We start from the raw sequence: 27,823 nt of genomic DNA, 5'->3' as shown, positions 1-27,823 counted from the left end.
ATCTCTTTTTTTTTTTTTTAAATGAGGAAATACTAACACACACAAACAGACACACACTCCACGTTTAAGTAGCGTTTAGGTTGCGTTTGACACATTCGACTATGCAGGGAAACCACATTCCAGATTGAGGGGCTTTAACCTTTGACCCTCGAAGCAGAAAAACCTTTTTAAAGAACAAACAAACGAGCAAACCGTGAACATGAGGCAGCTTTGGAAGCTTTTGCTGTTCCCAAAAAAAAAAAAAACACTTTAAAAATAGCATTGGTGATGTCGCAACATCTATATATGTAGATTCTCTGATAGTTTGGTATCTTTTCTCTGTCATCTGGTTGTGAAAAGGTGGATTTATTGTGCACCCGCTCTGGTATTTTTTTATTTTTGACATTTTAAAGAATCACCACTTAAAATCCACCATTTCAATATTTTTTTTTGTACTGTTAGCTCAAGGTTAAACCTCTTTTCTGGGGCCCGGGCTCGGTTTTAACCAATCATACAATTTGTAAGAGCGGCCATGGTTTGGTTTTTCAAAATGTTGAATTTTATTAGAAAAGCAAAAAAAAACAAAACAATTTTATTCCTTTAAGAAAAAAAGCGTGTTGAAAGTTTTTAAGTGGTTACCATGGCAACTGGTCACTGGAAGCAGATGATGATGATGATTCTACACCAGCTGCTTTTAAAGTTAGGATCGCAACTCACATTATGTGTAAAACAAACACATTAGCTATTAGATTGGATGTAATTTAAAGCAAACCTCTCTGTGTGAGGCTGATGAAGGATTCTAAAGGGGTCGGGGAGGGGTGTAACAAACAATTGGGCTACCTTCTCTTTACAGAAACATCTCCGGCCTTGTGAGTCATCATTTTGCACTTCAGCCACGTAAAGACTCCCAGAAATAGAAATTCTGCGCGTGCACATTTTGGGAAACCACCCACAGGCGCCTCGTCGTTTCCCCTTTGGCCCGCCGATGGGCAGCGGTAGGGTTTCCACTCTAGCAGCTTACTTGTCTCGTGTCGCACCCCCCCCTAACCCCCCCCCCACACACACACACAGCCACTCCTCCCCGTGTAACACTGTTTAAATAAAGGATTGTTTTACTCTGAAACCTGCTGATCACGTCATTTTATTGCCATACAGTCAAATGCTTTGTTTTTTTTCCCGCTCAGGTTGACTTGATGCGTTGTACAACAAGGACCGTTTCAGAGTGACAGTTTGTCCCAAGCTTTAAAAAGGGGATCAAATATTCCGTGCGGGAAAAGCTTTTAGCGAAGCTCCATAAAGAAGTCACAGATGATCTCAGACGGTTTGGATCATTTAGAGACTTTCTTGAGGGTCTAAAAGACAACAGAAGGGTCATTTCCACAGGTAAACAAACCTTTTTATCTTTTAATAAAAGCACTGAGATGTTTGCCTCCTTGCTGGCAACGTTTCCCCCCCGGCGAAACTTTGAGGACTTCCTTTCAGTAAGTTCTAAAAAGTCTGGTGTGTAAGATGAAGTGTGTTTGCCGTGGTCAGGTGTGCGCGTGCGACCCTCCGCGTCTTGTCCTCGGGCGCTTGGTCCCGTGTAGCTGCCTGGAGAGGGACGGGCGCGCTAACAGATCAGCATTCACTGTGGAGGAGGGGGGGGGGGGGAAGAAAACACAAGAATGTGGATTATAACATTATAACCAAGCTCCTGATGATGATGATGATGATGATGATGATGACAGGAGCTCCTGGTTTCGCAGGAAGGTGGCGGCAGAGAGACGGCCGCAGGAAATGAAAAGCCGAGTGCTCAAGAAGGAGACGGAAGAGACTGCTGATAAGATGTGGAGGAGGAGGTGTCTCTCTCCCCCCCCCCCACCCTTCTCCTTCCTCCATCGCCCCTGTCCCTCAACCTTCAAAAATGACAATGAATGAATGAATTGGCCCAGAAGTGCGGCAGCAGACGGTCACCCAGGAACGACTCGTCACTTTGTTGTCAGTAATGTGATGAATATTATATCGTCGTTGGAGGCACATTCAATGTTAATCTTATAATCAAATAATAATAAAAGAATGTTTCACTTAATTGAACTTTCCTGCAGCTTTGAACGAATTGACCGCTTGTGTTTTATTTTTATTTTTCTGAACTTTCATTTTGAATAGTTGCCTGTTTAGTGGAGAACACGACATGAAAAATCCCCCCCCCCCCCCCCGTGACTCGCGTACTGATCTGGTCTGCTCCCCCCCCCCCCCCCCCCCCCCCCGGCCGTGTCAGGCTGAACTGTTACCTTTGACATTAAATACCATGAGAGCAAACACACACACACACACACACAGTTTTGTATAAACACACAAAGCAGGCCGGTCTAATTTAGTTTACTGGCGTGTATTTTCTTAATTGGAGCTTATCCGAGATGTTTTCCATTATTTTTGGGGTGTAGCTTGGTTCCGGGGCCCCCGAGACGTTTCTTCTGTCAGCTATTGTTTAAAGAAAGAAATCTTAACATACGTGTCTGCATGCAGATGCTAAGGCACACTTTTTTTGGACATTGGCATGCATGAGAACATTAAGCTGGTATTGCAATATAAATGTTTATACACAGATGAAACTTGAAAAAAATTAGAATATTGTGCAAAAGTTCAGTAATTCAACTTAAAAGGTGAAACCAATATATAGACTCATTACAAGCAAAGTAATCTATTTCAAGCCTTTATTTGATATAATTTCGGATGATTATGGCATACAGCTTATGAAAACCCCAAATTCAAAATCTCAGAAATGTTTTGGCCGTGCTGGAAAATGAAGTCCAGCATCTCCATAAAGCTCGTCTGCTGAAGGAAGCATGAAGCGCTCTAAAATGTCCTGGCAGACGGTTGAGTTCAATTACTGAAATAAATAAAACTTTTGCACGACATTCAAATTTTTCAAGTTTCACCTGAAGAAAGACATGCACCTCTGCCCCCCCCCCCCGACCCCCCCTGCCCCCCAAGGCTGAAGGGACTCACAGGTGGGGCGTGTGAGGCTGCTACCTTGCGTGAGCTTCCAGCGGAGGTAGACGATGAGCTGCAGCAGCAGCAGACAGACGCACAGAAACAGCAGCAGGCCGAGCAGCCCGAGGGGCAGGAAGCCGTGGGCCTCCCGGTCCGTCCGCCGGAGGAGCAGAGCCAGGTCGGCCCACGGGCCGCTCGGCACCTCCATGCTGCCCCGGCGCGGCGGGGGGGGGGGGGGCTGCAGGCCTGGGGATGAGGAGTGAATGGTCGCCACTGAGCGCTCAGCTGGAGAGCCGGAGGTCCGCGGGCATCGAGGACCCTTTGAAAGCAAACAGGGGGGGGGGGGGGGTGATTTTCATGTGATGCAGGTCCAATCTACTAACTCTTAAGTCTATTGCTAATACAATTGCATGCACTTTGAATCAACTAAAGACATTTTAATGTTAATGTCCCATATTCAAAGGTTATTTGAAGGCCTATGTGTCCTTTCCTTAACGGTTGAAGGGATCCAAAACGTATTCACTGGTGCTGGGGTCACTTTACACCATTCTGATCCACCCGAAGGCACCTCAGCTGATAGAAGAAAAAAACATCTACTTACAGTTTTTGGGATTCTCCAAAAAAGCTGTGAACGGCTGCTGGTTGAGCAGTGAGCTAATGCCTCGTCGTCCCGACAGGTTTAGCCCTCTGAAGTGAGATAATCCAAAGGAATTATTCCTTTCGGGGAAAAACAACGTTTTTTTGTTGTTGTTGTTGTTGTTCCAGTCCAGATGTGAAAGTCGTGACCTCTTTGGTTCTGACGGGTGTCTTCTTGAGTGTCTTTTCCCTCCTGTCCGTCTCTGCCTGTCTCTCGCTGGTAGAAACTGCACCTCTGTTGTTGTCGATGACGAGATGAACTTTGCTCCGTTCCAACAGTCAGACCTTGTGATTGCTGAGGAGATTACAGGCCAACGGGCTGCGTGCTTCCTTCAGCATTTATGGGTATGCGTGTAGCGGCGGGGGCTCACTGACCAGCAGGAAAATGTGGGGACAAATGTGCTCATTTCCGTCTTGTTGAGTAATGTTTCATTGCGTCTTTAGGCTCACTGTAAATGAAACAAAGACACACACACACACACACACACACACTTTCCTCTTCGATTGGAAAAAGGTTTCTGATTTCTGTGATCTTCCTGCTCTGTCTTTATTGTAACCAACAGGCGCCAACGCCTCTCCGATTGGAGGCAGTGTTGATTCATTTAAAATAGGAACTGATAGCATCAACCTTTAGTTTGTTGTTTAAACACAAAGGGGAGAAAGACCACACACACACACACACACACAAACACACACACACACACACACACACGTGTTTCCTCATTTGGGAGTAAATTCTCTCCCTTTTGGTCTCCACCAGCTCTCACTGACAAACTGTGCACGCAAATTGAGTTTTTTTAAATCTAAGTACACTTTGTATCAAGCAGTTTTTTAATTCATCATGTATATCCCACAAAGCTAAAGCTTATTTTTTTTAATGCACATGCAGATCTATTTTTTGACTTTCTTAAAGTAGAGTCTTGAAGAAATATAAAAAAGGGATGTAAAAGGAAGCTTGCATTTTCATGTTATAACCTTTTGCAGGCCTTTGTAGTTTTATCATTTTCTGTAATGACTGAATTCAGAAAGGCACTGACGGAGAAAAAGATCTTTTTTGATGTGGGTGTAGTTACAAACAAACCGTTAATATCTCAGGAGACAGATTTGGGTTATTTTACTCCAACTTTACCAAGCTGTCGCGCTTCAGTGTTCAGATGTTTCTTAAAGTCTCTACATACTGACGCACAACTGGTCCCAGCACATGTTTCACCTGCACCTTTAATTGACATCATTGTAAGGCCAGACACTGAAGGCAAAAATAGAGCTTTGATCACATTTGAGATTTAGGGCTGTTCTCCTTTCAGGCCGGTGGAAAGAACACATTTGAAAACACAGTTTATTTGACAACAGCTTGCCTTTTTCTGTCTGTAAATTGATTCTAAATTAAAGAAAGAAAATAGCATTGGATTATGCCTAATTTGTTAATTATTTAACCATAAGAGGTCAGTAAACTATTAATGAAAAATTATTTATCTGAATTAAAGAAATCAACTTGGTAAGTAATGTAAAAATCTATTAAATTTGAACCTTATTGGTTGACCCCATGGAACATCTGACCTAATACTTTTTTACTTTTCCTTCAATGTCACTTTTCAGCCAAATTTGTTTTGACTGATTGCTGTGATAGTTTTCAAAGAAATTTCAATTTCAAATTTTTGCTTTTTTTATCCCAAACATATTTTGACTTTTTTTCAATTACATTTTTGACTTAGCATATTTTGATTTAAATTTTTTTTTCAACCTAACGCTTTTTTCCCAAACATTCTTTCATCTTATATTTTTATACTTTTTTTGCATATTTACTTTTTTTTTTTTTTTTAACTTTTATTATCATATATTTTTCAACCTTTTGACATAAACATTTTTCGATTTTGTTGTAATCTAATATTTTTTTTTCTCACATATTTTGACTTTTTTTTCAAAAGATTTTTCGACTCAATATTTTATTTTTACTATCAACTTCACATTTGTTCGATACTATCTGGAAACCGTGGCTTTTAAAAGTCGTTGCGTCCGTTATTCATGACTCACCGTCATACACGAAACGCCAGTAAAACGACCACACTCCGTCAAAAACCTCCCCAAAGCTTGACTAGAGCCATGTCTTCAGGACTTCTGCATGATTTCATCAACTCACAGTCAAACCGTCGCTGTTGGGAAAGCTTTAATGACGTGTCAAAGTCAACGTTGGGCGGAGATACGCGGTGTTCTCTGTAAGCTGATGGTAAACATGATTCATGCGTCAGTTGTCCAGATGATCTCAGGAACTCAAGAGCGTCTGGGTTTTTCATGTTCTAAGTGCAAAGCAAAGCCTCCTGGCACAGATGAGATGGAGCTGGAGTCGGCGCCGGTGTGAGCGTTGCATGCTGGGAGCAGAGGACGAGGATGGAAACAGAGACTTAGCCAAACAACCCGGTTTTACATCCGTTCTTTTAAAGACATTCATGTGATATGCACGTCTGCAACTTTTCCTCTCCCTTTTGTTGTTTTCCCTCCAGTTGTCATAGCAACCTCTTGGCCTCTTTTTGTGTGTGTGTGTGTGTGCGTGAGTTACACCGGGCTTTCGTGGAGGATGCTCATTGCCATAGTTACCGGGTCTTTTGTTAATGAGATTTGCCGCTTCCGGCACTGTGCGAAACGTGTGACATTCAGCTACGAATGGCAGACGCTCTGCTGGAGTTCACTAAAGATGACAAATACCTCCTCGGGGAGTCCAGGCGGATTCTCTCTCCCACTTTCTGTGGAAGAATTTCATTTTAGGGAAACGCATGTGTGTATGTTAAAGCGGATACCTCTTTAGCTTGCTCCTAAATGAGCTAGTTGGCCTTATTGATGGTTATTGATTTTTTAAATTTATTTAATTATTTAATACTGCGCGTAAACACACAGAGAGGACCAGACCGGTGGCTGTTATCTCAAAAATACCGCAGACATTAACGTTTAAATCGGACTCTCCTTGGATAAGTGTTATCACATATTATGAATCATAAAGGTCCATTTCTCACCTAACAAATGATTAAGTAAAAGGGGTAAAAAAAAATAAAAAGTGAATCTAAATGGAAAAGTTTCTGCCTTTTTATTGTAAGGAATAAATCAAGAAAAACAGCAGAGGGAAGATGGCAACATAGAGAAACAGGAAAACACAAAACCACCCGGTTCTTCTGAGATGTTCCTGCAGGTTTTTTTTCCTTCCAGGTGATCGAGTGCATCACCGCTTTCTCTCTCTCTCTCTCTGACACACATCCACATCCTGGGGGGTTGAATTTTAAAGCTGAACCGCAAAGGACAAAGAGATAGGGACAAACGAAATGGTGATCAGCTGGCAGTGCGTGAACCTAAAAGGAGGCAGAACATCAGGACAGCCGTTCACTGTTGGTAACGAAGTCGAATGATAACGTGTGTCCGGGGAGAGTGGAGCTGCTGAGAGAACAGTGGCGAGGGGGGTGGGGAACACACACAAAAAAAAACACGAGAAAGGACTGTGGGCGGAAGTGTGAGACGGAGGGAGAGTGAAAAGTGATGAAAGTGAGGACGGCAAACAGGCGGTCAAGTGTTTGGCATTGTGACTGCTGCTAATTAAATTCATCACAGTCAGCCATGGAGGTCCAGAGGAATTGACAGGACAGAGGTGTGTGTGTGTGTGTGTGTGTTTATTTATAATCAGCTGTTAATTAAGATGTGGCTTCAAGAGGGGACGAGACAGAGGAGGAATATCCGCGAAGAGACGATGGGGAAAACATGAGAGAGGGACCTGGTGGGCGGATGTGAGAGAGAGAGAGAGAGAGGAAGAGAGACCTAAGGGAATGACACATGGGGGAGGACGGGTGAGAAACGGGAAGCAAAGTGGACGCAAGACAAAGCCGGAGAGGGAGGGAGGGAGAGAGAGAGAGAGAGAGAGAGAGAGAGAGAGAGAGAGAGAGAGAGAGAGAGTGCCCCCGCATGTTTAATTTCACCGAGGCCGGTCTATGTTGAATTAAACCCGAGAGGAACGGAAGACAAGGGGAGGAACAGGGGTGAGGACGGAGGATAATGAAGCAGATGGAGAGGCCGGCACATGGCGGCGGGGGGGGGGGGGGGGTGGGGGGGCGAGCTGATTCCGTTGCCACGACAACGATTTAGCATCAGGACCGCCAAGGTCGTCAGCATCCTTCGTACGTTCACACAAACGTGGCAAACGGAGGCAAAGGGTCCTCATCAGCAACACTGTGTGTATACAGACACACACACACACACACACACAATCACATTTAAGATCACACGGGGATATTTTGGAGAGACATAAATGGACGTGACTGGTTGTCGGAGGCTTGAGACGGAGAGGCCTTAACTCCACCCGACTCATGTTATTGATCATTAGTCAGTTTTTCCAATTCAACACATAAAATGGGAGTGGACGAAATACTCGAGCTCACCTGGAGCAAGCCCGTAAATGTGGTAAAAAAAAAAAGAGACGTTAAAAAGGGCAGAAACAGTGCAGCTGCTTTCTGGCAATTCAACACTTAACCTCAAAGACTTGAGCAAAGGGGGGGGGGGGGAATGGAGCTAAAGGATAAAAGCTTTGATTGTTCCATTCATAAACACCCGTTGGTCTCAGAGAGCGGTGATGTGTTGGGGGGGGTGGGGGGGGGGGGCTTGTAATTGACTCTCGTATTAGTTACTTTGAAATTTGAGTCACACGTTCACGGGCAAAACAAGGGCTAAAAGGGCTAATGGAGAACAAGGAGGGAGGCAGACACACAAAGAGAGAGGATACGTGTGTGTGTGTGTGTGAGGGATTAAACGAATGGACTCAAAGGTTATCCAATCCCCCGGTGATGCTCTTCTACTGAGGAGGGGGGGGGAAGGAGAGGAAGCCGAGGAGAGACAGAGAGAGAGAGAGAGAGAGAGAGAGCAGAGATAAGAAGAGGAAGATGGGAAATGGGATTAAACGCCCGACCCGTCTCGGTTTCACTCTTCCGTGTGTTCCTCCCTCTTCTCTAATGCCGAGTCCTCTCCCCTTTTGGTCCTTTCATCTCCCCCCCCCCCCCCCCCCCCCCCCCCCCCGATTTCAATATTCAGAGACAGGTGGCGGGCCTTTTGGGTTGGGTTGCTATGGGAGCTGTGATGTCAGGCGGGGTCGTCGTCCGGGAGACTGCGATGCGCGCGCGTCGCCACCCGGGGGCGTCTCTTTGTAGGCGCCTCGGAGCCAAATGCTAAGAGAATCGGCACGCTAACATGCTAATTCTGCCAGTAGAGATAACCCCCATGCAGTCTGTTTCATCTCAAACCACCTGCGCCCATACAACATGGGTGGGGGGGGGGGGGGGGGGTCCTGCTTTGCAGATGTTTTATTCGCAGCTGGAGAGGTGGCATTAAACTCCTTTATCTGCATGTTTATTTGTTGCTTTTCGTCGGTAGTGGCACTTAGCAGTCATTTCAACCCAAGTGACTTCTTTTCATGTATTCTTTTAAACCTAGTTAAGTAGTTTTATTGCCTAAACCTGATTCAGACGTCCCCAGTGGAGACGGACGTTTATTTGAAAAGCCCCGTCTGCTGCTAACGGGCGATAATTGAAACGTGTCGCTGGCAGCAGAGCCCTAATGTCAGAGGAATTCATCCTCAGGGGAGAACGAACCACACTCCGCCAACATGGCCAAAAAGCTTGATATGTAAACGTATAATCTGTAGCAGGTGGAAGATCCGCCGCCCGCAGAAAAACTCAAATTATTCGAATCTACCCCACTGAATAGTTTGGTCCCGTGTGGTTCCTCTAAAACAAGAAGAATCTGTTGAGGAATTCATTGAGGATCAAACAGAGGATCACGGTGTCTATAATCCTCTTTCTCTGTTATTAGTAATCTGGCAGAGGACTTGCAGAGGTGTGATAGAGAAGATGAGAGAGAGAGAGAGAAGGAATGAAGGATTGTGAGGAGCCGACCGAGTGGGAAAGAGATTTTTTTTTTAAAAAGCGACTTTTGCAGGTGAATTTGTTGTAGAAAAATGAGGAAAGGAAAGACATTTTGGGGTCTGGACAGCAGCGGAAAGATGAAGAAAGCTTATCTATCATATGAAAAATGTTCCGCTGAGGTAATAAATCCCAGCAGAAATAGAGCATGTGACGCTATAAATCCATATAAAAAGTACATAACTACCGTTTTGCAATAACGGCGTCTACACTTTTCATTAAACATCTGGAACGCACGGTAACATTAGTGCTCAAGTCATTAAATATGATTTAAAACATGTAAACACAGCCTTGTGTTTCCTGCCATTACATTACATGATATTACTTTATATTAGAGATCACAGATTACTGCCTTCTGCCGTTTTATTGCTCACACTGGCCTGTGTTTGGCGGCAGTGGTCGATGGTACCAGCGAGCCTCGCTGCACGTGTTGTTCTGTTTTCGAGGAGGCCTCGTTCGCAATTAGCTCAGTCGGCTGTCCATCATCATCATCATCATCACGGGGCTTGTTTCTAGTTATTGCCTAGATGCCACAGAGAAGTAACGGGAGGATCTACACTTTAAATGAGATTCTAATTTTTTTTAATTTGCATTCCAAGTATTTTAATCCCTTGGGGTTTTTTTTTCAAACGTGAGGTAAATAGAGAGTTTGTAACATACAGGATATTAAATCGGATTCATTGCAGCATTTCCACCTTCATTGGACAGTTTGAAGTCCGAGTCAAAGTTGTGTGTCCACACACACACACACACACAAATACACAACACAACTGTTGTGTTGTAGGCTGCTCTGTGTGTAAATCATAACTCTGTGAAATACATTGGTGTTTTGGGGTCAGTGTGTCTGTGTGTGTCTCTGAAAAAAAGTGCTTTAGATCGGAGCGAGAAAAGAAAAATGGACGTGCATCAAGGTTAACTCGAGTCTCATCGTGTGTGTGTGTGTGTGTGTGTGTTTGTTCTGAGCGGATTCAGTCATCAATGAGAGATGAACGCGCCGCGGCGTCGCTCTCCTCCGGGGGCCGAGTGTTCCACGCCAAGTGGATGCGTTCGTTATTTATTCGCTTTGAGAATTCATACACGACTCTTTCAGGATTCACGTTGGCCTACAGCGAGGAGGACCATGAAGCTACCTGCTCGCTCTGCGTAGACTCTCAGGCTCTCGAGCCCTTCTCTTGTGGATTTTGAGCCGGTGGCGGGAACACAAAAGCGCCAAAGTTGTACTTGTTCCCCCCCCCCCCCCGAGGTGTTGGAAGGAGGCGAACCTGTCCAAAATGTAGATACCTGTGCAGCTAGCATTAGCATACACGTTAGCGTTAGCACTGGCATTCTGCATGTTGCTGCTGCTTTTTCCCACCTGAAGAAGATTTGAATGCAAACATGGCCGTTTTTTCTTTTGCTTTTTTTTGTCGTGATTTTAAACGCTTGAGATGATCCTGACTCAGTTATAAAAACGTGTAACTGTGGCAACTAATGCGGCTAAACGACAATTTTCAAACACCGCGTGTGTTCAGAAAGCCGAAGTAATTGCTGCTTTTAACCAAAGGACAACTCTATGAACATTTAGAGGCACTTAGGGTTGTGTGTGTGTGTGTGTGTGTGTGTGAGAGTCATTGCAGATGAACCAATTATGGAGACAGCTGGAGACACGATGAGACGGATGCTTCTCCGTCTCGGTCGATGCTAATCGAGACAATTTCATTCCAGTCTCGTTTTCTGACTCTCATTCAAACCTGGACTCAGCTCGACATCCTTTCTTGGCAGAATCAAACATCCATCATTCATGTTTCCACAGAGTCATCGTTGTCGCACTGTAATCGGGTCATAGTGAACCTACCTCGGATCTTTGTAAGAAAAAGAACTGTTGTATGAACTGATGAAAGATGTCACTAATGCCACCAGCATTAAAAACATGTGTATCCAATGGCCTGAGTGTTGAATAAAGGTCCTTTACAAACACCAAAGGGTCAGCGCAGCCTCTAGGATTCCCTCTGGAGGCTTTTAGACCAGTCCTGTTTAAATATATATATATTACCCCCCCCCCCCCCCCCACCCTCTCAGATCTGGAGCACAGCCTTTGATCTAAATGCACAGTGACAAAATCAGATGTTGTGTCATTTCCTCCCATTGAAATGCAGGCCAGGAAAACACAGCACAGATGCTTTGTTGCTGGCGGAGAAGGAGCGCGGGTTTTGTCATCATTTGTTCAGGGACACAATCATCTGAAGCTCCATCTCCTCCTTGGGTCCGTTGCTGTGGTTTCCGGGCTCGTTCACCATCCGCAACAATCTCCCGTTTCACGTTGGCCTTCGGTGTTGATGCGGTGCATTTCTTTACCACGTGTGTCAGTAGAAAACAGTTTCATCGCAGCAGCTGGTTCTGTTGGATCGTGGACTCCTGCCATTTGTGCCGGCCATCCAGCCCACCGTCAGCATGTTGGAGCAGAAACCGGCATCACGATGATCTTCTTCTTCTTCTCTGTGCTTGCTGTCCCATCTGCTCCACTGCGTGGAGATCTGTTCGTACAGAGCGGATCTGTCCCCCCCCCCCCCCCCCCCCCCCGCCCGCCCGCCTGTCAGGTGGAGAACTTCTCTCAGCGTTTACTGTATAATCTCCCTCGAAAAAGTCTGTTGCTTTGAACTTGCACGTGGTCAATTGATCTGTCGCTCATTTTATGACGTTGATTAAAGTAGTTTCGAAGCGGCATCAAACTGTCTGTGATCATCTCGTCCTTTTGCTCTAATGGTACAATGCAGCAAATTCTGTGTGTGTGTGTGTGTGTGTGTCTCATATCGCCAGATCCATAATCCAGCTCTCTGCAGCGAGACGGATGACGTGACGGGCCCAATTAAGCCGGTCAAAACCAGGACCAGGGTGCAAATCAGAGCGAAAGAGAGAGAGAGAGAGAGAGAGAGAGAAAGAGAGAGAGAGAGAGAGAGAGAGAGAGAGACAAACAGCCGCGGAGGCCACAGATGGGGGGGGCGATAGTGAGAGAAAGAGAGAGAGAAGAATAAAAGAGAGGAGCAGAATATGGGGTATGGGGGGGGGGGGGTGAGTGCCCCCAGGTCCTTCCTCTCAGCAGCACTAATTTAATTGGCTCGTTAAGAGGGATGTGGGATGCTTCCTCCTGATTGGTTGGGTAGGCAGATGATGCCCGCGGAGACAGGAAGTGCAGCAGGGGGCGTTTAAACTTTTTAACGCACGCACACTCGAGTCCACATTCATACATGTGTGAGTGCCTTTGTGTGTGAATTATCACAGTTAGTACACACGTGAAATAGGACACAATGAAGACACGCAAGCGGCACAAAACTACACAGAGTTTTATTTTTAACTCTCCCGCTTCACACACACACACACACACACACACACACACACACACACAAACAGAAAGAGAGATTAGTTCATTCATGCATGAACTGTAGTTTATTAATGAGGACAGAGACCAAACATCATCCTGCAGGGCTGTAACATCAGCTCTGTGTTTGTCTGCGTGTGTGTGTGTCTGCGTGTGTGTGTGTGTGTGTCTGTGTGTGTGTGTGTATGTGTTGCCTGCTACAACATAAGATACTTAATGCAGACATTGAAATGCGTGTGTGTGTGTGTGTGATGAAAAGGCTTTTAGTTTGCTGATTCTCTGACTCAGATGAGTCCCACACACACACACACACACACACACACACAGACACACACACAGAGCTAGTTGTGTGACCTCTCCTCTCTGCCGATCTGGCTCCCTCGATCTCCACTCGAGGATGAAACCGTCCAGAACGTCTTAACGCCCCCCCCCCCCCCCGGGGTCCTCTGTCTCTCTGCTCCTGTCCTCTCAGCGCTTCGACCTCTCATCCCGTCCGTTGAATAGTTCCTCTTCCTTCTCCGTCATTTGATATTCGCTGACTCCATGGTAAAGTGATTGACGATGTCAAAGCACAAGGGCGATGCATAACGTAAACGGTATCGCTCTTGACAGTTTTCTCCTCTCGCCTCTTGCACCACTGTGATTTCCCATCACGCCCCCCCCCCCCCCAACTGTGATCTCCCATCACAGTGGGCTCGTTAGCAGCTCTCTGCACACACACACACACACACGCGTGTGTGTCTGAGTAGCAGCGAGCTGCGCATTAAAGCGGTCGGGCCTCGCAGTTCACCGCTCTCCGCCTTAACTAGAAGGACCAAAGGGAGGACAAAGGACCGAGGATGGAGGGTGGGGGGGGGAGGGGGGGGTGTGGAGAAGCAGAAGGGCGGAGGCTGAATGTGCGAAGCAGAAGCGGAGCAGATGCCCGCCGGTGACTCACCTGGTGCTGGCGCGCTACCTGCGTCCAATGACGGAGGCCTCGGGTTTTCTGCTGAGATCCGTTAGAGCATTTTCTCCTCGTCGTCATGCCATAGTTGATTCTTTTCTTTTCTTCTTCTTCTTTTTTAGCGACTGCTGTAAAAGCAAAGACTGCTGTCTGGTTTGTTCTCACGACACAGTCAGGTTTTATTGGCTTAATACGAAGCCCATTCCTTGTGTTTATCTGAAGATGATGAGAAATTCACACAAGCCTTAACTTTCTCCACCGTATTTTCCATTCGTATGGGGGCGGGAGGCGGAGGAGGAGGAGGGGGGGGGGCTTATATTTATATAACTCACCCATTTAAATTGTATAAAGGCTTCCCTATTATATGCATGGTGAGTGACAGGTGTGTTTTTTGTCAGGTCACCCCCCGCCCTCCCCCACCCCCCCCCCCTCCTCATCCCGTCAAAGCTCCTAAATTGCTCTTCATATTTCACGCGGCGTAGTGATAAATCCTGTGATGGGTTTTTTTCGAGGACGAAAGGTGAAAAGGTCAAGGCCAGGCCCCAGGACATGAGAGCGGTGCGATGCTTAAAAATGGTGATTGCTTCCACCATCACGGCCCCAACTGACGGCGCCCCCCCCCCCCCCCTCCCCCCGCACGCTTGCCAGTGGGAGGAGTCTCCAGGCTCATTTACATCATTACTGCGCTGCCTTCCTTCTTTAGTACGTTGCGTGGGCTGCTATGGCAACCGGGGCTGGGACCCCCATCGCGCGCGGAGAGATGCACGGACACCGCACACCGCAGGGGGGGGCAGGGGGGTCAACGCGATGTTGAGACCACGTGGCGGGGAGGTGTGAAGGAAAGGGATTTGGAACCTGTGGCAGAATATACGTTTTTCCGTCTCCTCTCCTCGACCTGAGGCAGCGGTGCTGATCGCAGATCTCCCTCGTCGTGCTCCTCCTCCTCCTCCTCCTCCGCTCAATCTGCAAAGCTTTCAAATCGCCCTCCAGATGTGCCACGGTAATTAGTCTATCTGTGAGCCGATTAGGGAGTAAACTGCCCCCACATCAGCTGTTATCGCTGGCAAAAAAAAAACACGCGCACACCAAAACAACGCAACAATCTCCACCCTGGTTCTCAGAATCCACCACAAGCGTGAAAACAAACCGCGTCTCATCGGGGGAGAAGAAGGAACTGAGTGCATTAAGGAAGGAGTCATCCTCTCTCTGCTTGCAGACTCCAAGCAGCAAATGTATTGAGGTTTTCGTGGGGAAAAAGAATAATTCTGTTTTTCATGTGGCCACAAAACGTTTCAGAGACACCAAAATAACCAACAATAAGGAGACCCCATCCCCCGGATACTGTCCCTGGGATACTTGTGTAACAAATAGTGATAACTGTGTTTCTTCACATCAATAAAAACAATGGAAATGTCTACCTCCTCCTGCCTCGGGCACATCGTGTCATCCCGCCGCACGCCGCGGGGCGCCTCGGGCTCCACGCGGCGCGAGGAGGTGAGAGAGAGGAGCGAGCGCGTCTGTCGGAAACACATCGGCTCGCCCGAGAGGAGCCTCGCGGGAAACCCCGAGATGCGGCCGCGCCACCCGCCCGAAGCCTCGGAGGGCCACAAAGAGGCCTCCCGCGTTCACTTCACGCATGGATCGCTGGGAAGCCTTTGAAGTGCTCACGTCACTCGCCCATCTGCCGTGACGACCGAAATGTAGTGACGTGGTGCTTTTTGTGCCGTGACGAAGCACTGGGGGGTAAAAAAAAAAAAAAAAAAAGAAGGGCATGTGAATGGCCTCACAGGAGAGACTGGAGGTCAATATTTCTCATGTTGACATTGAAGTCTCACTGAAGAGCGATCTCAGTGTCCTTCATCTCCGAAGGGGTCACTTATGAAATATACATGACCTTCCGTGCCGTCAGATACACGGAGGATGAGGCGGCGTCCGCAGCCTCTTTTGGATGCGTTTGCATTTGAGGAGGAACATGCATTTGTGGTGTGACGTTAATAACACACTCGGTCCTCGTGTGTGTGTGTGTGTGTGTTGTTCGCACACAGCTGTGGAGCATGCGATCATTGACAGACCTTTCATTATTGTTTTGGATCCAGGGGACAAAGAAAAAAGAAAGAAAGGGAAAAAAAGAGGAATTAATCATGTGCTTGGAGTGTTTTAGGTGTGATGTCAGACGGCGTGTGTGTGTGTGTGTGTGTGTGTGTGCGCGCGCATGTACTGACCCCTGAACAGCGCTCCTGTGTGTGTGAATCATCGCCCGGGTCTCAGTGGTGGTTAAACACACTCGGGACAAAACTCCTCTCAGTGAAAATACTATTTATTTGTTTCGTTCGTCTGGGAGCCGGTTAATGAGGAGGTCTGGTTCCTTCACACTGAACTCCCTTTAACTCAAAAACCTGCCATCGGCATCACCTGGTGAACATTGCCCCAGCAGATGTCGTATGCAAAGAGCAACATAGTTTATATTTTTACAAAAAAAAAGGAAATGACATCTCCTTTTTGGTGCTTGATTGACAGGCCGTGTTAAAAACCCTCTCTTCTAAATACAGATGCAGTGAGCGGCATTAAGTATGAAACTGTTCATTTTATTTGCGGTGTGCTCAGCCAGACGTTCACCTTTAAACAAGCTCTCGAAGCAAAAAAACACCTCTATTACAATATAATCAAAATCAACTCATCAAACCTTTTTACAGTTTACAACTGGTGTTTAGTGGTGCGTCGTGCCCCCCCCCCCCCCCCGACCCCTGAAGATTATATTTAGCTTTTTTCGAGAATCGATTGTAAATGTAAAACGTTGCACGACAAAATAGAATCAAACTGCTTTTTAAAGTCTGACAAAAACAGTGTAAATTATGCCTCTACGATGCGAAAAGTTAAAAAGGGCTGCGATGTGTCAGAGGCTGCTCCCTTCACTGCATGACGGACGCTTGTGATACTTAAACCAATCAGAAGGTGGGAATGAAGAAACGTTCTCTTCTCACGCAGCGAGATCTCAGAAGCGAGAAACGTTTCCGTTTTATCCCCATTTTGCACCGCTGTGACCAAACGCCGTACAATTCCAGCGCATTGCATTGTGGGCCTACGCGGGTCTATGTGGATGCTCCCATTCTGTAGATCGTAGCTTTTTGTTTGCATTCTACACACTTCATTTGAGGCGCGGAGACAAAGTGAACCGAGCCGGCAGAGTGGCACTTCTCCTCAACAGGACGTTGTGCGTTTTTTTTGTCATTGTGAGACTTACAGAAAAGCACAATAAATTTCAGCTGTGGCAGACCAAAAAAAAATAAAAAATCAATGCGATCCTCAGACAGCACAAGATAAATGTGTCCATGGTGACTAACTGTTGGCTCGCCTGCAATGGACTTAAATCACTCCCTTTTACAATAACTTGCAAAAGTGCAAATGTTACGGACCTAAAACTAATCAATGGCACTTCTCTTAATCCATTTTTTTAATTAATTAATTCATCTTTTAGAAATGCCTCAGACGTGATTAATGTCGGGCTTTTGGCGGGTTGAAAGGAATCACAGGTGATAAAAGGACATTTTACATTTGAACTCAAGCAGAGCTAACACACACACACACACACACACTATATTTTGAACTTCAGAGCCTCGTCGCTATGCCGCACCACGCTATTATATAAAACAAAATAAATATATACATAAATATATCATTTCTCAGGATGTGCCTGGACCTGGTTATAATAAATTGGCCTTTTGTGTCGCCGCTCCCCACTGAGGAAGAAACCTGCTCAAAGCGCTCCCAGTGTGTCCTTATTGTGCTGCTGGAATAAAAAAAAGCCCGTTTTTCATCATCTCAAGATCCTGTCGGAAGTACACGCGTGTTGTGGTGTGATTTGTGTTTTTATTGATCCCTGTAGCACCGTCCACAGAGGTCACAGGTCAGGGTCGGATGCAGCACCTGCAGTGAGCATTCAGCTCTTTACTGGCCTGAGGCCTGAACCTTTGAAGGTCCTTTTTTCTTTCTTTCTTTTTTTTACCAATCTCAATCCCGCCGCTCAGAAACAGTGTCTTGGAAACGGCGCTTTCCTCGAGTCCTTTCCACGGCTGCCCTCGAACCTTCTTCAGAACCGCGTCTCCGAGCTGCCCCTCTTCAGGGCGCCGCTGTTGAACTCGTCGCGCTCGAAGCTCAGATTGTTGTGCGACCTGGAAATCATCAGCAGCTTCTCCCGCCGGCTGTATTCCCGCCTCGCCGCCGCGGCCGCCGCATCCAGCAGCCGCTCCCCTTGCTCCTCCCTGTCCTCCAGCCGCTTGTAGCCCTTGCTGCTGCCCCGGTGGCCGCCGTTGCTATGGGTACTGTTGCTACGGTCGAGGCGGGGCCAGCTGGGGTGCTTCCGCTGCTCCGGGTGCACGCTGAGCACGCTGGGCCTGCGCTCCAGGTCCAGGGACTTGGAGTGGCTGCCGAGCATGTGCAGGGAGGAGTTGGAGCCGAAGTCGCTCCTCGCCGCCCCCGGGGAGAGCCAGCAGCCCGAGGTGGAGGAGGGAGCCGGCGAGAGGGAGCAGGAGGAGACGGAGGAGCAGTGGGAGGAAGAGGAGGCGGAGTTGCTGCGGTGCAGGGCCGGCGGCTTGGAGGCCTTGGCGACGGACGCCGCGGGAACCACCAGCGACTCCGCGGAGCTGGGTGGCTGCGACCTGCCTCCGTCCCGGCGCCCCCCCCCACCCCCCCTCTCCTCCTCGGTGATCGCCTCCATCTCCGGCTCGTCGATGACGCAGTTGTTGAGTTTTATGACGGGCAGGGTGAACGCAGAGATGGAGGAGGAGACGATGGAGCGCGCGTGGTGTCCTCCCTTCTCCCGGTCGCCCTCCACGGACCACTGGTGGCGCGCCGGGTCCGGGCGGGCCCCCCCCCTCAGGGGGCGGTCCTTGTAGAGGGGCGCCAGCAGCCCCGCGAAGCTGCAATCCAGCCGAGCCTGCCCGCCCCGTGCCCGGAACTCCTCGTCCCCTCCTAACAGCACCGCCTCCTCCTCCGCCTCCTCCTCCTCCTCCTGCGCGGACCCTTCCTCTCCGGCCCGAGAGGAGAACGCCAGCCGGGCCGCGCTTTCAGCCCGGAGCTCCCCGACTTCTCTGGCGTAGGCGCTGTCGCGCAGGTGCTGCTGCTTCTGCTCCCTCCGCCGCAGGCGATGGATGTCGATGACGGTGGAGTACATGTCTCGCATGTGGATAATCTACAGCGGGGGGGGGGGGGGGGGGGGGAGGAATGCATCGTTAGTAAAAAAACGGGTAAGGAAGGAGGGAAGGGTGAATCAAATCAAGGAATGGAGTGAGGGGCATAAGAGCAAATGTGATCAGAGAGTCGGCAGCGCAGTGACAGGGAAGGAACGAGGTTGCTGGTAATGTGATTTGCATGTTAGTTGTGTGCAGAGGATGAATATGGATGACTCTGTGCCTGCCCTTCATTTCGTAGCGACAGTAGGAAGAACTGAAACAGGTTGAAGCAATTGGTGAATACGTAATTGCGGGGGGGGGGGGGGATATTAACGACATCTTCTGTTGACTCAGGTTTTGTGTTTTTACAATTGAAAACCCTGTTTGAAATGTGGCCTTTGTGGCCTTTTGAAGAACCCATTTGTACCACAAGTCAGTGATTCTGATCCAAACTGTTTTGATCTTGTTGGCCAACACGTGCACTGGGCCACTCCAGCGTTTTGTTTCTCTGTTGCCGGGGGGAGACAGTGTGTCGGGTGCGTAGTTGCTGCTGGTGCGGAGGGAGGCAGGACTCAAACGCAGCGTTTCCATGCTTCCAAAAAGTGCTCTTTAATCAAAGACAAGGCCAGGCCAGGCTAGGGCAGGGCAGGGCAGGGCGGGGCGGGGCGGGGCAGACGTGCACAACCAACAGCGTGCCGTGGACACTCAACAATGACGCGACAGGGGACAACAGGCACACAGGGCTTAAATACACTAGGGAGGTGCAGGTGATTGGACACAGGTGGAAACAATCAGGCAATCACAGGACAAGGCAGGAAGTGAAGCTAACCCAGGGACACAAGTTGACATGAAACTACAAAATAAAACAGGAAGAAGAACAGGAAGTGACACAGTGAGACATTTTATGCTGCCTACCTTGGTTTCCCTGTCCCTGTTTTCATGGAGTATGGCGTTGGCGCAGATGAAGATGAAAATCCCAATGCCCATGGTGAAGGGCCCGAACATCTTCATCCTCTCCGAGTGCCGATGCTGCTCCAGGAAGCGCGTGAGGGCGCCGGCGGTGCGCTTGGAGATGGCACCTGTTGTGACGAGAAGAGAGAAACCCGACTCACGTTCAAGAACCGACGCACCGGAACCTTCGTCGTTTTGAGGTCAACGTTCAACCGTCCTCGGCTCACTCGCCTTGCGCGTCGCGACTCCTGCCGGGGGCCGCCGCGTCCTCGTCCGGGGCGGCCTCCTCCTCGGCCGCCGCCCTCGGCCCTCCCCCTCCTCCTCCTCCTCCGGCCGGCGCTCTGTGCGGCCAGTAACCCAGCGTCGCCATGGCGATCCCCGCGGCCAAGATGACCAACCCCAGCAGGAGGAAGAAGCCGGAGGCCGAGTAGAGGCGGAGCCTGCCGCGCACCACCACCACGTCGGTGCGCCGCTTCCGCTTTCTGAGTAAAACAGACACGGGGGGGGGGGGGGGGGACGTGTATTCAGAAAATGCACAATCTTTTTTTGGAGGGGGGGGGGGAGGGGGGTTACCTGGGGGCGGATTCCGGGGCGGAGCTTCCCAGGCCGGGTGCTGCGGACGGGGGGCGGTGCTGAGAGCGGGCCGAGTCTTGGCGTTTGAGCTTGGCCAAGCCGGTCAGCACACCTGCTGCTGCGGTCATACTTCACCTGCAGAAATCACACCAGAGGTGAACACACCTGCCCTGCTCTGTGCGCGCCCTGTTGCCAGGTGATGCACGGGGCCGTCTGCAGACTCCTCCCACAACCCGGGAAGCTGCATTTGCCTCCTTCCTTCCGTGAGACACCTTACGGCCGCAGGCAGAGAGACGCCTGAGGACGCCGCAGGTGATTTTCCCCGCGAAAAGCGCGTCACGCCGCCAGCGTGGTTTTTCACAGAAGGTGCAGTGACAGCGAGACGCAGACGCACAAAAAGGGGAGCGCACACCCCAGCCAGGTGACGGGATTTATTAAAGCAGAAGGAAAACCAACACACCTTGGATACTGGTTTGTTCACTTGAACACAAATACGTCACTGGCGGCGTTACAGTGTCGCAATTATGACATAATATGAATATGAATCCTAGTCTCACCAGCTGCTCAGATGTCTATTAATAGTTCTTAAAGGAAAGAGGGGTAGAAAACAAACACAAGCTCATTCCGGCAGCCTTCATTTGGTTTTAAATGCCTGTTAATCTGGGCTCACATGAACATTAGCATTGTCCCGGTTAGCTCTAAGAGGATTAAACAAACCATTATTTAATGTGGAATATCCAAGTTTGACGGCTATTTCACGTATTCCTCTTCACAGCCAATTCTGGCAAACTTACGTCACTGCTGCAGATTAATTGACTGTTTTTTTTGTTCAGTGCCGTGATGTCACGTCTGCTTCAGAACACGACCATCCGAGGGGGAAATATAAAAAAACGACTGCGGTTTGCAAATCCTTCACCAAGTCGTTCTTTGGTTTATTTCTTTCTGATAGCTATTCCGATCGGGTCGGGGGGAAAAGTGTTGTGTCAGGGGGGGTAAGTACCAAAGTGGTTCTGAAGTATTCGAGCTTTCTGGGCCGTGTGCACGTTTATGTGTGCGTGTGTGTGTGTGCGTGTCTGTGACAGATATAGCATGGGAACAACAACACACCCCTGACCTTCGTCTGGCTATATTTTAAATTCCTCTCTCCCCTTTGCTTCCACATCTCGTGCTTCCTCTAAGAGCACTCGCTCCCTGAGTCTCTGTGCTCATGCATTCCGCTCCTGACCCGGAAATAATTATTTCCCTCTTTTTGCCTTTAACCTCCTTTTCTTCCAGCCAACTTTACTGGTTTTCTTTCTGTTTGACCCCCACCACACCCCTCTGGAGATCTATTTCTTTATCCGTTTCTAAATTTGATTTAATTTAATTTTGGTCACGTTCACCTTCCTCCCTCCCTTCTCTCTTTCACCAAATCATAAAGCGACAAAATCTGCTTTAAGATTCAAGATCAGACAAGGCAACTTGTATTAAAAATTCCCTCCTCCTCCCCTCGTTTCCCCTCCTCACATCTCAACGATTCTGTCGCGTCGATCGCCTGGTCGGTGCTACTAGTGCTTTACCACAGATGGTGAATCAAGACAAGGACAAACACTGCTCTCTCTCTCTCTCTCTCTCTCTGTGTCTCTCTACTTGAATCTCTCCTTTCGCTCGCTTGGTGTGCGTCAAACAGGAACCCACTCAGTGTTGCGAGAGCAGATGGAGAGATTTTCTCAGTTTACCCGGAAGATGAGAAAAGGACGGATGGGAGTGGAGGGAAAGGAGAGAGGAAAGGGACAGCAGGAGTACAGGAAGAGAAGATGCAACAACAACAAAAAAAGAAGAGCAAAAGGGCTGTAGAGGCACTTAACTCCGTCAGTGCAGCAGGGTGGGTTACTGAGTCATGACTGGAAAAATGGAGTAAAGAACAATGATGAAAAGCTATTTTCAGCCAGAGAAGTTGGGGTTTGATGGTCGGGTAGGACAATAAAAGAGAGTGCTTTTCCCAGCCAGTGGTGATGGAACGGAGGCTGAAAACAGGCCATGTGTAGTTCTAACAAAGTGCAGAGAACTCAAACGCTGCCGTGACGACCAAACCGCGAAAAGTTTATTTATATCATACACACTGTATGAATATTAATGCCTCCACCTGGCATGTCGCTCCCTTTTCTACCGCGAAAATGAGACCTTATTAAATCATGAATTAGCCATCCTGTGATTCCCCCCCCCCCCCCCCCCCCCCCACAACAATTACAAAATGACTGAATGTTTATTTGCACGTGCTCACTATGGAAATATATTCGCCGTTTCCTCGCCCCTTGGAGAGAGGATTTGTTTTGCTACATTTGAAACGTTTACACACATCTCACAGAGCAAAGGTCCCCCCCCCCCCCCCCTCCACACCTCTCCCGCGGTGTCGGGGGCCGTAGGAGGCGTCACGTGACGCGTTGTCCCTATAGCAACTACATGTGCCCGCTGCCGGGTGACACACACGTTTCTATAGCAACCGCCAGATGTGCAAAAAAATGACAGGTGTACCTCGATAACGCTAAAAGTTGTTAGCGACGCGGCGCTTTGATTCCTATTGTGATGCTGTGCAAAGACGGTTTGGGATGATCTCACTCCATCAATCTCAAGGATGCAGGACTGAGAGGGAGGGTGAGGAGACTGCATGGAGGGAGGGGCGGGGGAGGTGAAAGGAAAGGCTTGGTAGCGCTACCTTAATGTGTTACAAGCCTCTATTCAAATATTTGCCTCAAGCAAAAGAGAGGCATTGTGAGCACACTGTCCCTGCAAGGTGGACCAATCATAACATGATGCTTAGTTTAATGAATAACAATGCATCGCATTTTGATTTTGACTTAAGGGAAATTTTAGTGCTTTGAGGCCTCTTGTCCCAGGTGGTCCACACCTGGCCTTCTGCTAAAGTCCAGAGGCAGACGACCAGTGGGGGGGGGGGAAACTGGGGGGGGGAGAAGCTTTGATGTGAACGTAACAAACTCCAGAGACTGTTTGGACTGAGCCAGAAGAAGCAGGCTGAGAGAAGTGAAGTCTGAAACAACTCACCTCTCCGTCTGACGCGTCACAAGGAGAGGCCTCTGAGGTGGAGATCCATCCCGTCTCCCTTCGTACAGTGAGCCGAGGCCACGGCGCTCTATTCAATGTCAAATACAACGTTTTGGCTGGATTTTAATGGAGATCTTAATGGGAGGAGAAACCCCCCCGGTGTGTAGTTCAGGTCACCCGGCAGAATATAAATGGAGCTGGAACACAAACACGTGGGGGCCCCTTTGAAACAACACCATTAAGAGCGATTATTCCAAAGCATAGCAGATAAAATTGAGTTTGGAGCGTGTAAATTACTTTCTGGTTCCCTTTGAGTAATGATGGTGGAAAACAATATTTGATCCTGTCCAGGTCACACTTGAGTGCTTCGTTCCCCTCCATCACGGCCGAGTTCAGTAATAACCCTTTTTAATGTTATGTGCTTCAAATTTGATTTCTTGTTGTTCAAATAAAATCTCAAAAACATACCAAAGTACAATATAGCATCACAATATAGTGTAAAATAGTATGGCATAGTTTACTATCTAGTTATTGTATATGTTTTGCATGTTTCAGCACATTTAATGTTAAAAAAAACGATCACTTTGCCAAATAGCAGTTGGCCAAAAAATGCTTTTGTCCCCTAAAAGCACGGAGCGTTTAATAGGAGAAGTTCACGCGATCCCTTTTTACCAGTGTTCACGTTTGCTTTTGGTGCTTTGCAGGTTTTATCTCAGGAACACAAACAACTCGACAACGTGATCATTTTTTTTTGGCAGCAGAGTGGGGGAAAAAAAATAAAAAATGTTTTCACAGCTTCCATCGACACGACAACGAAGAGGAGTTTTCCAAAAAAACGGGTCCGCAATCACGTTACCAGACGATGATTAATCAACTCAAAACGGAGAAAATAACAAATAAAAACATGTGTCGAGTAGATTTCGAGTAGATTTTGAGTAGATTTCATCGCTATGTGCTGCGAGTTGTGAGTTACGTGATGTTGCCAACACAACAACATTTTCCAGTACACACATACACACAATTTATCAATTGAGGCTTTTAGCTAAAATTAAACCTGCTCAATATTTTGAGCGAGTGATTCATGCTTTTTATTTCGACCGTTTGGACTATTGTAACGTATGCAGGTAGTTCCTTGTAACGCACCTTATATCCGCATGAACCCAAATTGCATCTCACGCCTCAGACAGTTTCAAATCTCGATTAAAAACATATTTTTAATTGCTGGCTTTTGATTCACCGTGAGAGCTGATGTGGTCTTCGGTGTGTTTCTATGTATCTCTGTAGAGGGCTTGGGTAACCTTGCTGTTTGTTTAAACTGTGCTATACAAATAAAGTGGATTGGATTGGACACACACACACACACACACACAGTCCTGAAGCTCTAATCGGGCCTAAGTGAAAGCACCTGTGCAGGACCTCTCATGTCACGTCACGGTTTTTTGCGCAGGAGACCCGACCCGGGGGTTCTGCTATAGCTCCTCTCCGCCCGTCACCCACCGAGGAGATGAAGGAGGAAACCCGTGAGTCCGGAGGAAGAGCAACGAGCAGAAGACAAACAGACAGCGTTACTCCACGGACTCTCCGGTGACTCACCGGTCGGTCTGGACAGTATGTCACTCTGGCTTTTCCTGCCGACCTTTTTTTTTTTTTTATTCGCCAGCACGCTTTCTGATGAAGCGCTTGGGCGCCACGTCCTCTTCGTCCTCTTCGCCGCCTTACTTATCGTTTCCTCGGTCTTGCATCCTTCACACTGACTCAGTTGTGTGTCATTGCCTCCGGTGATTAATTTAGCTCCACTCAAAAGAATTAAGTCTGATTTGAATCATCAGCCAGGCGTGTGTGTGTGTGTGTGTGTTTACCGCCATGATCCCATGTTGATTATAACAAAAATGACTCACTCTGCCCCCCCCCCCGCCCCCCCCCCCCCCACTCCACTCATCCTGAGGCTCGAGCTGCAGTCTTTGGAACCTTTTTTTGGGGTCATTGTTTGGGCCCACTCTCCATCACAAGTAATTGAATTCCTCTCAGTGCTTCTATTAGCATTTATAGCTTGTGTTTAATTTGTCCTTGAGAACGTTCCCAGCCGAGACAGAAAGTGGGGATGAATCATTCTCTAATTCACTTTTTGTGGCAACCCTCGATGTAAAAGTTTGGACGTCATTATTTAAACTTTGAATCAATATCCCGTGGGAAAAAAGAAGAAAAAAAACGTACATAACATGAATCAGTAAAACTCGTCCTCCAGGAGGGTACTATGCATTTTTATGGTCTCCTTTGAGCGGTAACACGCCAAGGAATTTGAATACACTGTTTATATTACCAGTCCAGAGTAAATGAAGCCCAGCACAGACAAACCAAACACTCGCTGGAGAAAAGCCCATTTGCCTTTTCACTTGTTTTTCTTTTTTTTTTTTCCTGGCGTGGGCCCCCGGAGTTCTTCTGGATGCTGCCAAATCCTACACACTGCACATTTTAAAAAAACCCTAAATTGAACCCTAATGCGCACGTGGACGCAGCTGTTTTGAGTTACTCGGGTTGATTGCGCTGCGTTCAAATCGGCGTCGGCCATTATGCAGACAAGTTTACATCTGCTTTGTCTGGCGTCGAAAAAAAAAAGCGCACAAGCCTATACTTCCCACTTGAATAATGAGATAAACGCGAGAGCCAACCACATAATGTAAAGTTCGCCTGCTTTGTGCATTGGAAAGCTCCGAATCTAAACTTTCCAGCAGTGACCTAAATTGCGTCGCATCATTTCCTGGTTTAAATACTTTAAGCAACCCGGCTGAGGACAGGAACAGTATCAAATGCTTATCTTCCATTTAAAAAAAACAACAACCTTGTTTCTGTTTTTTAACAGGATTATCCAGTTACTGGATGTGTGTGAAGGAGGATTAGCCGATATGTCGCCTGACTTCCTGCTGATGCTCCAATTAAACTTACATGCGTGAAGCGTTTGGTGGCAGAGGATGTCTCACTAGGAGACATTTGGCTCAGTGAGTCATCCTCGTTCTTCAAACAGCTCTCAGCCGAACCTTAAATCACACTAAAGAAAACAAAACCAGCACCAGAGCCTCTGTTGTGTGAAAGCCTCCCCCAGGAAGAAAAAAAAAAAAAAAAGAGAAATGGGGTTTGATCGTTTCTGCTTCCCTTGAGTGATGTTTGAGGTTTGAACTTGAGTCTCCAGAGGGATGTTTGTGCAGTGACACTGGAGGCTCCTTCTCTCTGTGCTCACCTTGAGTCTGACTGAAGGATTTTGTGACATCACGCATGGAAGCCGATCAATAAGGAACACGCAGCTCCCATGTGTGCACTACTTCAGGGCTTCACGTTGCAACAAAGAAAAACCTTTGAAGATGGACTTCAGTAGAGTAAGAGGCAGTTTCTGCATTTTTCGATCAGGGAGAGAGAGTCGATGACATTTAAAGAATGGACTCTACTTTATAAGTCTTAAAACCCTGTGTTGGATGGTTATTTACACAAATATAAATGCTGTTATCTAGAGAAATGTCTCCTTTGCCAGGAATATTATGCATAGTTTTGAACATGCAAAGATAAAGATGTTGTTTAATGACCAAAGGTACACTCCGCGTTTTAATGATGACCTTTGACCCAGCCTTGAAGGCATTGACATTAACACCATGTTGGGTAACAGACGTTATTTATAATGCACTCAAATTCAGTATTAAACCCAATGAACAGATAGTATTGCAATCACAGTAAATCAATCAATAAATACAGAACACACGTGATCATACATTATAACGGAGTCATATCCGTCGTAATCCGTGTTCAAAGAAGGTCGATGGATTACCAGCTCGCCTGCTAAACTTCCCTTTTCCATCAAATATTAAACAAAACGTCATTAAATATGGAGGGGAATAAAACACGAATAAGACTGAGGCGCTTGAGAGATCTTACCTTTGTAAAGACCCGGATGTGTCACTGCCACAGTGCCCTCTGGCATGGGGGGGAGCTTATCCTGCACCCTGGGGGGAAGAAAAAAGCCATCTTCCAGCAGTCGAGGAAGCAGCTGAGCTCCATACAGGGTGGGCACAGTTCAAGTGTCTCTGTTGTTGACTTTATGTCTTTATGTCCGTCATCTGGAGGGGGGGGGGGGGGGGGGGGACGTGCGCTGCGGGACAATGAGGGGCGCTCCTCTTTTTTTTTTTTTTTTAACGCGTCAAGGAAAATCCCTAAAAACACCCCGCCGACCGACAGTCGTTGGACGCTGGACAGGAAAAAAAGAAAAAGAAAA

The 27,823-nt window shown here is 47.7% G+C and overlaps 1 protein-coding gene and 1 long non-coding RNA gene across 4 annotated transcripts; both read right to left on the bottom strand.

Annotated features, from left to right (window-relative positions):
* Positions 1-1,467: 1,467 nt before the first annotated feature.
* LOC119194608 (uncharacterized) lies at positions 1,468-4,026 on the bottom strand. Of its 2 annotated transcripts, none has more exons than XR_005114158.2 (3): positions 3,554-4,022; positions 2,992-3,271; positions 1,468-1,606 (listed from the first exon to the last, which is right to left on the bottom strand). It is a non-coding gene; the product is annotated as an uncharacterized LOC119194608 (long non-coding RNA). The 2 variants fall into 2 exon arrangements; XR_005114159.2 differs by having other exon boundaries at positions 1,473-1,606; positions 2,968-3,271; positions 3,554-4,026.
* An 11,365-nt stretch (positions 4,027-15,391) lies between these two features.
* tmem200a (transmembrane protein 200A) lies at positions 15,392-27,673 on the bottom strand. 2 transcript variants are annotated; one of them, XM_037449936.2, is made up of 6 exons: positions 27,487-27,673; positions 23,566-23,653; positions 20,524-20,658; positions 20,182-20,432; positions 19,915-20,078; positions 15,392-19,019 (listed from the first exon to the last, which is right to left on the bottom strand). In XM_037449936.2, the coding sequence occupies exons 3-6, from the start codon at positions 20,649-20,651 to the stop codon at positions 17,919-17,921; spliced, it is 1,644 nt and encodes a 547-aa protein (XP_037305833.2). In that variant the 5' UTR covers positions 20,652-20,658; positions 23,566-23,653; positions 27,487-27,673; the 3' UTR covers positions 15,392-17,918. The 2 variants fall into 2 exon arrangements, with proteins under 2 accessions (XP_037305833.2, XP_037305832.2); XM_037449935.2 differs by lacking the exon at positions 23,566-23,653 and having other exon boundaries at positions 15,393-19,019.
* Between the last annotated feature and the right edge of the window lie 150 nt (positions 27,674-27,823).

This window comes from Pungitius pungitius, chromosome 20 (assembly GCF_949316345.1).
Source record: "Pungitius pungitius chromosome 20, fPunPun2.1, whole genome shotgun sequence".
Lineage (NCBI taxonomy): Eukaryota > Metazoa > Chordata > Actinopteri > Perciformes > Gasterosteidae > Pungitius > Pungitius pungitius.
The sequence above is the reverse complement of the archived record's forward strand: the minus strand, read 5'-3'. Positions and strand labels throughout refer to the sequence as shown.

Coding starts and splice junctions, on each gene's coding strand:
- tmem200a (XM_037449936.2), bottom strand. CDS start 20,651: ATGACCGCAGCAGCAGGTGTGCTGACCGGCTTGGCCAAGCTCAAACGC. Junction 20,433..20,523: donor GCCCCGGAATCCGCCCCCAG/GTAACCCCCCTC, acceptor TGTTTTACTCAG/AAAGCGGAAGCGGCGCACCG. Junction 20,079..20,181: donor CAGGAGTCGCGACGCGCAAG/GCGAGTGAGCCG, acceptor TCGTCACAACAG/GTGCCATCTCCAAGCGCACC.